The sequence below is a fragment of the Lycium ferocissimum genome, chromosome 11 (assembly GCF_029784015.1).
Source record: "Lycium ferocissimum isolate CSIRO_LF1 chromosome 11, AGI_CSIRO_Lferr_CH_V1, whole genome shotgun sequence".
NCBI classification, from domain to species: domain Eukaryota; kingdom Viridiplantae; phylum Streptophyta; class Magnoliopsida; order Solanales; family Solanaceae; genus Lycium; species Lycium ferocissimum.
In genome coordinates, this window is record NC_081352.1 from 50636327 (window position 1) to 50648399 (window position 12073).

A 12073-nucleotide genomic window follows, 5' to 3' on the forward strand; every position below is an offset into this window, starting at 1 on the left:
TGTCTCTCGAGGCAAAGTACGCCTCCCTCGGCATAACTTCCTTAAGGAAAAACTAAAGTTATGCGGAGGGGGCATAACTTTTCCTCAAGGCATAATTTAGTTTTGCCTTATGGGGCAAAATTTTTCCTTAAGGAACTATGCCTTATGGGGCATACTTTTAATTAAGGCATAACCAAAAGTATGCCTTAACTAAAAGTGTGCCTTGAAAAGTTTAAAAAAAAAAAAAAAAATGTCTCAAGGCAAAGTCTGCCCCCTCCGGCATAACTTTGGTTTTTCCTTAAGGATTGTATGCTGGATCCGGCATACACTCTCCCACCCCCTTTGTCTTGCGAAATTATTTTTTTATTTTATGCCTGAGCGGGGGTTCGAACCCAGAACCTCAGGTATCCAAGCGAAGGGCAAAACTTAAAGAACACAAATATGAGGGGCAAAATTTAAAGACCACCCCAAAAGAAGGGCAATCCGTGCAAAAATATGTTGTTTCATGTGCAGCAATCTTTTTTAGGATGATTAATATTGAACACCACCTTATGGTTTTTATATTGTTGTTTCTTTCAAGTATGTTATCTTTTCAATGCATAAATTCCATTTTTCATTATACTGTGAAATGTATTAATTTAACAAAGTAGTATATATAACCATTTAAATACAGTCGATATATACAGAAAATATAACTCAGATATATTCCATAAGATCATTTTTAAAATTACAGTTTGTTACAAAATTTAAAATTTCAACTAAATACACTTCAAATATATGTAAAATATATATCAAATATAGTTAACGATAAACGAATAAGTATTATCTACCGAGATCATACAAAATACAACTAAAATATAGCCAAAATATATACGAAATACAACTATTAAATCATAAATCCAAAACAAAAGGTCTAATAAGTTAACATAGAGTAGACTTTCCAAATGCCATTTAACCACCAATATAGCATTACATTGAAAAACATCGGATGTTCGACGATGTGAAATACAATCATACTAGAACGATATGAATTCAAGATGAATTCATTTTTTATTCTTGAAATTTAAAGTAGAATTGTCTTAACAAATAAAATCAAAATGGACTTATTTATTCTTCTTATTGAGCGGCGGATTATCACACGAATCCTATTATGACCAAGACGTCCACATTTACCGCACGAATTTACTCGCGTTTACCAATCATCAACTCTAGTAATGGCTTGTCCCTCTTCTTTTTTGGCCTCCCGAGGGGTCTCTTATAGATCGGTGGCATAACAACTTCATCTAATATACTTTTAGGAACATTCCACTCGGTCTCGTCGGGAAGAGGATCAGCGGCACATCATATGTGTTCCAATTTTTTAAGGCTTGAATAAATCGAACAATATACATCGGCGGTCAAATTTTTATTCTTAATCTACGCCGTACATGAGAACACGGTATCTCGTCTAGTTGGAACATCTATGGTCAAGTTTTCTTCTTCAAATCTATTATGAAAGCGCCTCGGTCCATCATTATTTTGTACACATATTCGGTTGACGCTTGACTTTGAGAACCATTTAACAAATAAACAAGCATTACCGAGCAAAATTTTACCATATTAGGAATATATATAAATATACATTACATATATAGTAAAAATGTAGATTAAATTTTTGTGTTGCAAACAAAGTTACCCTCGTTCGTATTGATTTGTACTCGTTGATCGACAACATCTCTTGATACCGCCTCATCGTGTTGTGAATGTATAGGTACCATTTTTTTCTATTTGTGCAATTCCATCTACCAAACATCTTCCTCACTTCTTCAAGGAAATCAAAAATATGTAACTCTCTTGCAAAACAGTTTTCCATTAATACATTCGGCTATATTCGAAGTCATTGTCCATCCTACATTAACGAGGTGAATAAAGCCTAGACCATTTATCTCTTCCGGCGTCTTCTAGGTATCGTTTTACCCGAATATATCAACATTTCCAATCTTCTCCATCAATTTATCGAACTCATCTGGTGTATGCTTTCGCTAGTGAATAAAATATAGGACTCAACACCTCACTTGTTTGTTGTGTATTGCTTTGTCACATTTTCCCACAAATGCCATACACAAGCCAAATGAGGAACGATAGGATACACGCCCAGAAATTGCGTGTATTATGCTTTCATGTCTATCGGACACGACACACATATTTTGCCTAACACCATAAGCTTTGCTTGAGCAGTTCAAAGAACCACGTCCACGACTTATTATTCTCGAGAATCTATCACACCATACGCTGGTAGTAGGATATTACCTACAAAAATCGGTTTATATTTATATTATATTCAAAACATATTTCAAGCTGAATTTGATCTCACCTTGTATTTTTAGCACCATCATTTATAAAACAACGGTATATATTTACAATATATTTACCTCATATTTACGGTGTATTTCATCATATAATATTCACAAATTTACAATGAATACATCCGAGTATGTTTTTAGCGACTTTGTTTGCAAATCAATATGCATAATGTTGTATTTATAAAAAAAAACATTCGTAGAATAGAATTACACATACTTAACCATCAAGTACTTGCCGACACAAATGTACCATTATACGTTGATTTAAGGTGTGCACCATCACTACTGACTATTGGTCTACAACACTCGAATCCCTTTATGAATGCTTTGAGTGCTACAAACAAATACATAAACTCATTTTACGGTGATTTATGCATTTTAACGAGCGATCCAGGATACGTTTTATCAAGTATGTATATATATCTTGAGGCAACTTCTTGTATGAATCGGCGGATCACCTCTGAAATCTTTTATAGCCTTCTCTCTAGCTCTCCATGCCATCATATAAGAAACATCTACGCCGAATTCATTCTTAACATCATCTATTATATCCCCAGGTGTGACCTTCCTTTTATGGTTAGTTATTTTCGCCTTCACAACCGCTTCTCCAATAAACCAACTTGTTGCCTGCCTTTGTGAATACACCTTGTCCTTCAACGGACATGTATGTTCGTCATCGAAAGCTCTAACCCTGAACATTTCAGAATCCCCAATTCTCGACGCTCTGAATTTCCATTTACATTCTGGCGACCAGCATGCCAGAGTGTAGCTACATAATACAATTCAAATAGTACATATTGAATCAATTAAATACAGTATAAATATATAAAAAAAATATATCAGAATATATTGCATCAAACATTTTTAAAATTAACAGTGTGCTAAATAAGTTAACAGATCATATAAATACAGTACAAATATAACAAAAATACATCTGCACTTTCTGATACCAGAATACATTTAGAAAATCATACCTTATAGCATTCGATCTCTCTGTTTTGAAATTGAATCTTTCACGAATTGCGTATTTCGTCATCGCAATTTTCAAAGTTTCCTTATCCTGGTAAATTTGATCGACAAAAACTCCTTTCGCTTCCGGTTTCGAAATTATCAAATTGTTATCATTCCCAAACAAAACAACGGTGTTTACGGTAGAATCACAAACTTTCATATCATCCCGATTCTCGCTATATCCAATTTGCGACATCATCTCCAATAATACGATTACCGGTTGCACAATCCTCAACATCCAAATCATGAATACTAACGCACATCGGATACATCCCCAAAACTCCGTTTTCTCTCTTAAGCTCAACGTACACACGAACTCCCATATCGTTGTGTATTTCAATTGGTTGAAAATCGCCTTCAACAGTATATTTTATTGAAATAGTTTTCCTAACAGTATCCACGCCTAATTGATTTATAATCGTACAAACTAACTCATCGTAATTGCAATTATCAATGAACACAACGAAGATCAATTTTGTAATTCACAAAACGATTCCGATCGTTCAAAAACCAGAATGACGGATCAACGCAGTTACGCTTGTCATTATCCTGTTGTTTTCGAATACAGCAATGTGTTAAATTCAATTTAGCTAAAACAATTTCGGAAAAGACGAACAAAAAAAAAAAAAGTTTGCAGTGAAAAAATCGTTACCTCAATTATGAACTCAACTTGATGAAATCAAATATATATTCGTCGTGATAATCAAGCTATGTTCCCGTTTTGATATTGTTATTTTTCAAAGGTTTTTCAACCTTTTTATTTTTGGTTAAAAATATGATTGTCTTGTTTGAATTCAAATTTGTTTGAATTTGTTAGGCGTTTGAATGAGATATGGAATCGGATATGGAATGGGAGGATATTTGCGTGAATCGGGGAACAATATAACCGATTCTAATTAAAATTGAAACGATTTTGTTTCCATAAATATAGCAATCGTCGATAAAACTCGCGTACGTATTTCCGCTATATTTATGCTATATTTTGGTATACCCGACTACTAGATAAATATAGGCTCCTCTAGTTACGAATTGTAAATATAGAATATGTAGTTATAGGTTGTTAGAAAGAGTTAAAAGGTAGCTGTTTGTGAAAATTTTACATAAATTAATCCATGTTAATTTAACAAATTTCATTTTAAAATAAGTAGTGTTTTTACATGTTCATTTTATTTCAAAATTAGTGGCGTTTCACATAATCAAGAAAACATTGATGATGTTCTTTCAACCCTTAATTAAATAAAGAGAATTTTACATAACCAAAAACTACTACTACTAAACAACTACTCCATCTTTTTCAATGTACTCCATCCGTCTCAAAATATTTATCGCATTTTTCATTTGCATGCCCCTTGAGAAAGTATTTATAAGGGTAGCATTTTGACTATTTTATCCTCTTAATATATTTCATGTAATCTTTCTTTAATAAATATTTACTTCATCAATGGTGAGAACTCTTAAATGTTGCTAATTAATACAAGGGTAAAATGAGAAAAAGTTACTTGATTTTGTCTTGATTAAATAAAACGACAAATATTTTGAGATAAGTTTTTTAGTAAGAAAGACAAATATTTTGAGACGGAGGGAGTATATATTAAGGGTAGTAAAAATACATTTTACCTTCTAGAAATGAGTAGTTTTCTCAAAAGATGTGGTCAAACTAAAAACACCACTTATTTTGAAATGGAGGGAGTAACAAACCAAAATGAAGATATATAGTATATTAATCATTTATCGTTTTTTGGTTTTACATGTCTCTTAAGAAATATTAATTAGGAAGGATATTTGACTACTTTTACTCTTATTTATGTTTAAGTTTTAATCTCTCTCCATTAAATGTTTACTCTATTTATTAATGACAGAATTTTACTATTTATTAATGACAAAATTCTACTAAGAGTAAATGAAAAAAAAAAATTAAATGTGTCTTGAACTTCTAAAATGATAAATAATTTGAGACCACTATCTATAATAACCACGACAGATAATTTGAGACAGAGGGAGTACTGTGCAGACTTCCTCCGGATAAAAAAAAAGAGTCCACTTAGCCTTTTTTTCTTGGATAAAAAAAAATTCCATTATTTGCTCCTATTAAGTGTTATATGATCAAATCCCAATACTTATTTAATTAGGGGTAGTTTAGTCAAATTACCTATTTTTATCTAAAAGTTAATATTTTCTTAAGAGGTGTGCAAATGCCTAAGTGGACTTTTTTTTTTATTTATCCTGAGGGAGTACTAGATTAACGAGGAAATATCCTACATTATTTACTATAATATAAAAAAAAGTTCGTACATTGAAGAAAATTAAATAACTTGCTTAGATTCTTTCGGATGCTACTTCGATGCTAATAAATTTACTAAGTACAGATATATACTAGTATTGTGTTTATTAACTTGATACATGCACCTGGACCACACACTACTAGTATTCCTCTTTTCGCATCTCTCTTTTTCTATTTGCATTTCACTCTCTTATTTCCCTTTTTTCCACAACTCAAATCATTACTTACTTCATTCTGTTACAGTTTCTTGACTAGTTTTTGGGTCAAGTAAGACTCAACTTGCACTACAATATAAATTTAAGGTAAGCAAAATCACTTTCTTTGCCCCTTTTTTTTTCTTTTTTTTTTCTTCATGTTTATGTCAAAATGATGGGATTTCACCAGCAGCTAGGGTCATTATGTTTTTGTGTTTTTTGTTTTGCTTGCAGGTGTGAGATTTTGGGCCAAGATCATGCAACGTTGACTTGTTGACTTTAAAGTGCTTACCTTTTTCTGATTCTTGAAGACTTTTATGCTATTTTCTTGAGGTATTTGCCCTTAACCATAGGATCTTGATGCTATTAAGATGAATGGGTTCCAAGAAATGAGTGAAATTTTCAATTCTTGTTTAGTTCAGGCATGTTTTTTGAGATTTTGGACTAAGATCACATAGAGTTGACTTTATTGACTCCACCAATTTTGCCTTATTTCTTGAGGTATTTGCTCTGTTTGGGGAGTTGGGTAGCTTAAAGATTTGATTTTTGGTGTTTAGTTATGAAAGAATGGGTTCAAGAAAATGTTGACTTTTTAAGCCTACCCTTGTATATTTGTGTTTTGGGTGTTGTGAGGTGATTAATTTTTGGATGAGCTAATGATATGTTTCCTTTTAATCTTAAAACTTTGTTTTGGATGATAATCTGGAAATAGAATTAAGTTTTTGGTGGATTCATCCTTTTGTATGGAAGGATTTGGAAATCCTTAAATGTTTAATCATGCTGTATAATTTTCAGTGATGAATTCTTGCTAGTTAAATTACCAAGGCGATAGTTAAGCTTGAATGATGGGGAGTGGCAATGAACTTATCATCATTTAGATGTTACTTTAACTTGTCGTTTTTGTCTAAGGGTAGAATTGGAAAAAACTAGCCAATTTATGTCTTGGTTTCCTAAGATGACACTTATTATGAGACAATTTTTTTTTGGCTAAGGTAACACTTATTATGAGACGGAGGGAGTATAAAAAAGAAGTTCGTACATTGAACAAAATAAAATAACTTGCTTAGATTCTTTCGTAAGCTACTTGGATGCTAATAAATTTACTGATTACAGATATATACTAGGATTGTGTTTATTAACTTGATACATGCACCTGGACCACACACTACTAGTATTCCTCTTTTCACATCTCCGTTATTCTTTTTTCATTTCACTCTCTTTTTGTAGTTTTCATCTAGGATTTCCTTTTCATTTCATTTCCTTTTTTTCCACAACTCAAATCATTACTTACTTCATTCTGTTACAGTAATCACTTCTTGACTAGTTTTTGGGTCAAGCAAGACTCAACTTGCACTACAAAGAGAGTACAACTCTCTTCCAATACAAATTTAAGGTAAGCAAAATCACTTTCTTTGTCTTTTTTTTTTTTTTTTCCTTCATGTTTATGTCAAAACGATGGGATTTCACCAACAGCTAGGGTCATTATGTTTTTGTGTTTTTTGTTTTGCTTGCAGGTGTGAGATTTTGGGCCAAGATCATGCAACGTTGACTTGTTGACTTTAAAGTGCTTTCCTTTTTCAGATTCTTGAAGACTTTTATGTTATTTTCTTGAGGTATTTGCCCTTAAACATAGAATCTGGATGCTATTAAGATGAATGGGTTCCAAGAAATGAGTGAAATTTTCAATTCTTGTTTAGTTCAAGCATGTTTTTTGAGATTTTGGACTAAGATCACATAGAGTTGACTTTATTGACTTCACCAGTTTTGCCTTATTTCTTGAGGTATTTGCGCTGTTTGGGGGGTTGGGTAGGTTAAAAGATTTGATTTTTGGTGTTAGTTATGAAGAAGGGGTTCAAGAAAAGGTTGACCTTTTAAGCCTACCCTTGTCCATTTGTGTTTTGGGTGTTGTGAGGTGATTATTTTTGGATGAGTTGATGATATGCTTCCTTTAATCTTAAAACTTTGCTTTGGATGATAATCTGGAAACAGAATTAAGTTTTTGGTGGATTCATTCTTTTGTATGGAAGGATTTGGAGTATGAAATTCTTATATGTTTGATCATGCTGGATAATTTTCAGGGATGAATTCTTGCTAGTTAAATTACCGGCGATAGTTAAGTTTGAATGATGGAGAGTGGCAATGAACATTCGTCATCCCTCAGTTTTGCTTCATCTTCTTATGTATCGAACGGGTGCAGTAGTAGTCCTCAGGAACAAGGACAAAGTCTTGATCATTTGAGTAGTTTAAGTAATAGTCTTGAAAAACTCATCCTTAATGCTGATTATGATTACAGTGATGCAGAAATAGTTGTTGAGGGGATTACTGTTGGTGTTAATCGTTGTATTTTGGCTGCACGAAGTCAGTTTTTCCATGAAAAGTTTAAGCAGAAGAATGAGAATTCCTCGAAAGATGAAAAGCCGAAATATATGTTGAAGGATTTGGTTCCTTTTGCCTCAATTGGCTATGAAGCATTTATGGTCTTCCTGAATTATTTGTATACGGGAAACATTAAGTCGGCTCCTCCAGAAGTTTCAAGTTGTGTTGATAATGCTTGTACTCATGATGCTTGCCGCCCTGCCATTAATTATGTAGTGGAACTCATGTATGCTTCGTCCACTTTTCAGATAAAAGAACTCGTTATGGTCGTAGAGGTAAGTGTTTTTGCTATGTTGGTTAAGTTGCATTGCTCATTCTTGAACTAATCATAGAACTAATCCATGACCATATGCTTGACTTAGACACAGTTTCTACACATTCTTTTCAGGCTTTGTATATTAGGATTTCTGTTGAAAATGCTGATGTCTAAAAAAACATCTCCGTTTTTCCTAGTATAGCAGCTTATAAACGAAAATCTTCATCATTTAGGAATTGTTGCTTCTGTCCTAACATATTGTAGTTCATAAAAATTTATTTCATTGATGAGCTATCTGGAGAGAGAATTTACGGAGCATATTCAACATAATCTGAACTGGCTAAAGACATCTAGTCCTACTCAGGGGCGGATTTCGTATGTGAGTTCTGGATTCATCCCAACCCAATAGATTGGTTCAAACCTATATATGCATTAAAAAAACAACTAAATAAGTACAAATAAAGATGGCCTTAAGAGGATAAGTTGTCCCACATTAGTTCTAAGATTTTGACAGAGTAGAAGTAATTTTATTATCAAAAACTTAACTATTGCCGTTTTTGTCAGATTTCAGAAAGGAACTCTAGGAATTAGTGTTCGTCAAGTTAAGTGATGTACATTTAATAAATTGCTAATCAGTGAATCCTGTCTCAGATAAATTCTGTTTTCCATATGCACAGTTTGAGACTTAAGAATAACATCCTGGATGAGTTAGGTTCCGATCGATAAGTGGGATGTGCAGTTAGTACCAGGTGTATGATTTATTATTTTTGCCATGAACATGAGTCTCAACATCTTACTAGAGTCCTGAGTTATTCTAGTTCTATGTATGTTTATTGATTATACGGTGTATAGGACTTGCTATTAAATTATAGTCGCATCCTTACTAGATAGGAAATAACAACCATTGTTTTTTTTCATATGAAGAGTTCTGATTAATATTCTGTTTGAGTGCAGCGTTATCTCGTCAACTTTGTTGATAAGGCTATTCCAGAGGATATAATTCCTATACTTTTAGTTGCCTTTCACTGCAAACCTAATCATCTTCTTGAGCAATGCATCCAGAGAGTTGCACGATCCGATCTAGACAATGCTACTCTTGAGAAAGAACTTCCTCATGATGTTTTAACCGACTTAAAAGCAAGGCGCCTCAAGTCTCGACAACAAGGGACTGAACAGGATTCAAGAGAAGTGGACTCCTTGAGTGAAAAGAGAATTAGTAGGATTCTCAAGGCTCTGGAATCCGATGACATTGAATTGCTAAAGTTACTCCTGGAAGAGTCTAATGTCACTTTAAACGAAGCTTGTGCTCTTCATTATGCAGCTGCCTATTGCAACTCCAAGGTTGTGAACGAGGTACTCGAGCTAGGTTTAGGCGCTGATGTCAATCTTCAGAACTCTCGAGGATATAATGTCCTTCATGTTGCAGCTAGACGAAAGGAACCATCAATAATTATGGGACTACTTGCAAAAGGAGCATCCGTTTTGGATACTACGCGCGACGGACATACAGCACTATCTATATGCCGGAGATTGACTCGTCCAAAGGATTACAATGAGCCAGCAGAGCGGGGAAAGAAAACTAATAAAGACCGCATCTGCATTGATGTTTTGGAGAGAGAGATGATTAGGAATCCTATGATTGGGTTCATGTCTTCTTCATCAATGGTGTTGGCTGATGAATTACTCATGAGGTTGCTTTTATTTGAAAATAGAGGTATCTTTGTTAACTTATGTTGAAATGAACGCTCTTAGTGATCCAGTATTTACAACGCTCTTAGTGATCCAGTATTTACATTTTTTATACATATCAAACCTATTCAATTGAATTAAAATCACATGCTTTGTATAGTACGTACTAGTGGAAACCAAGAAGCTTATGCATAGTTGTGTGCTCTGATTGCCAGTAAATTTATCATTCTCTTCTCCTCGACTTGTGTTATTAGAATGTGGATCCTAATTTGACTTTTCTTGCAGTGGCAATGGCACGAATGTTATTTCCTCATGAAGCCAAGCTAGCTATGGAAATAGCACATGCTGATTCGACCTCAGAGTTTACTGGCCTTTCAACAAATGGCTTATGCAGAAATCTGAGAGGGGTAGATTTGAATGAATTACCATCTGAGCAAGTGAAAAGACTCCAAGAGCGGCTGATCGCACTGCAGAAAACAGGTGATAATAACTCTCTGTCCTTCTTGGTACATTATTTAAACGGAGGAGCCAGCATTCCCAAAGGATTGAGTGATGGAACACGTCTTGCATGTTTATAATTCACTTAAATCATCCTTTTGGTCCTACTAGGCATCATTCTATTTCTCATGCATAGTTTATTCTATGGATTTCTTACTTAAATTGATTATTGAAACTTCAAGTCATTTCCACCTTTAGGAGATCACAAAAACAGTATTATAGCTGCTATGATAAGACTTCATCCCTTTCTCCATATGTTTTGGTTCAAGGACGGAAAATCATAAGCTGTAACATTGTAAATGAATGTCATCTAGGCTTCCACTTGCCCATAATAAGTAGGAATAGTGTTTTTTCCATAAATAGTCTTTCTCAATATTGTGTTTTTTGTAAAATGGCAGTGGAGACAGGTCGGTGGTTTTTCCCTAACTGCTCCGAAGTTTTAGATAGACTATTGGAGGATGACACTCTAGATTCGTTGATGTTAGAAAGTGGCACCCCCGAGGAACAAAGATCAAAGAAGATGCGATATACAGAACTCAAGGATGAAGTTATGAAGGCATTCAACAAAGACAAAGCTGAAAAGTATTGGACGGGCTTCTCGGCGTCTTCCTCCTCTTCATCTTCCCCAAAGATTAGTGGTAGCCACAAGATCAGGAAAAAGTAGGTCCAGAATTGAACCTTGTCAGCTTAACATGATTGAGCTCCATATACTATAGTGTGCTTGTATGCTTGTTCCTCGTTTTACTTTTGGTAGCTTGTTTGTAGAGAAGAAATTAGAGAAGTGTGATTGAGGCAATCGTTATGTAGAAAAGTATGAAGGAGAGTGGATTGATTGTGGGGGTAAGGGTAAGAGGAATAAAAGTAGGTATAGGATTGGTTTTTCTTTCCTTTTTTTTTTTTTTCTCTGTTACTTCTTTTGGATTGATGATTGTTTAGGTTATGGTGATATATACTAAAAAGTGATCTATAGATCGAACATGTATTTTCCGCAAACTTGTTTCTTTCAGGCGCACGTCCTGATAGAGGTGGATCTAGAATTTAAAAGCTTATGGGTTCTAGTGACTCTTTGCTTGCCGCTGGACCCCTAATCTAGTAGCATAAATGAGTTTGCAACTTATTATTCGAACGTATCTAGTGGATCTCCAACACATAGGGTCTAGTCTAAAGCTACTGCTGAACTTCGACACTAAACTGTGTCTCCGCCCCTGATGCTGATATTCGTAATTGATTCATTTCTTCCATAAGCATGGTGTCAAACAACATCAGCAGAAGCTTTTTGGTGATTAAGAATTGTGTAAACTACACTATACATCAAGCAATTTATTCAATTATGTTCATTTGATAGCTCAAACTATTAGAAAGAAAATCTCATTTTAACAATGTCTTCTGCAAGTGTTCTCTTGTCGGATCAAGCTTACACAATAAAGTGTCAAAGTGGATGGTTTTG

General features: G+C 34.1%; 2 protein-coding genes across 4 annotated transcripts; one reads left to right on the top strand and one right to left on the bottom strand.

Annotated features, from left to right (window-relative positions):
* Positions 1–2545: 2545 nt before the first annotated feature.
* On the bottom strand, positions 2546–3790 carry LOC132038446 (uncharacterized). The gene is made up of 3 exons (XM_059429116.1): positions 3296–3790; positions 2780–3090; positions 2546–2655 (listed from the first exon to the last, which is right to left on the bottom strand). The coding sequence occupies exons 1-3, from the start codon at positions 3577–3579 to the stop codon at positions 2546–2548; spliced, it is 705 nt and encodes a 234-aa protein (XP_059285099.1). The 5' UTR covers positions 3580–3790.
* A 2195-nt stretch (positions 3791–5985) lies between these two features.
* Positions 5986–11602, top strand: LOC132036549 (BTB/POZ domain and ankyrin repeat-containing protein NPR1-like). 3 transcript variants are annotated; one of them, XM_059426906.1, is made up of 7 exons: positions 5986–6140; positions 7114–7200; positions 7322–7420; positions 7886–8458; positions 9394–10153; positions 10414–10608; positions 11025–11602. In XM_059426906.1, exons 4-7 carry the CDS (start codon positions 7931–7933, stop codon positions 11288–11290), a joined length of 1749 nt encoding a protein of 582 aa, XP_059282889.1. In that variant the 5' UTR covers positions 5986–6140; positions 7114–7200; positions 7322–7420; positions 7886–7930; the 3' UTR covers positions 11291–11602. The 3 variants fall into 3 exon arrangements, with proteins under 3 accessions (XP_059282889.1, XP_059282890.1, XP_059282888.1); XM_059426907.1 differs by lacking the exon at positions 7322–7420; XM_059426905.1 differs by lacking the exon at positions 5986–6140 and having other exon boundaries at positions 6407–7200.
* The last annotated feature ends 471 nt before the right edge of the window (positions 11603–12073 follow it).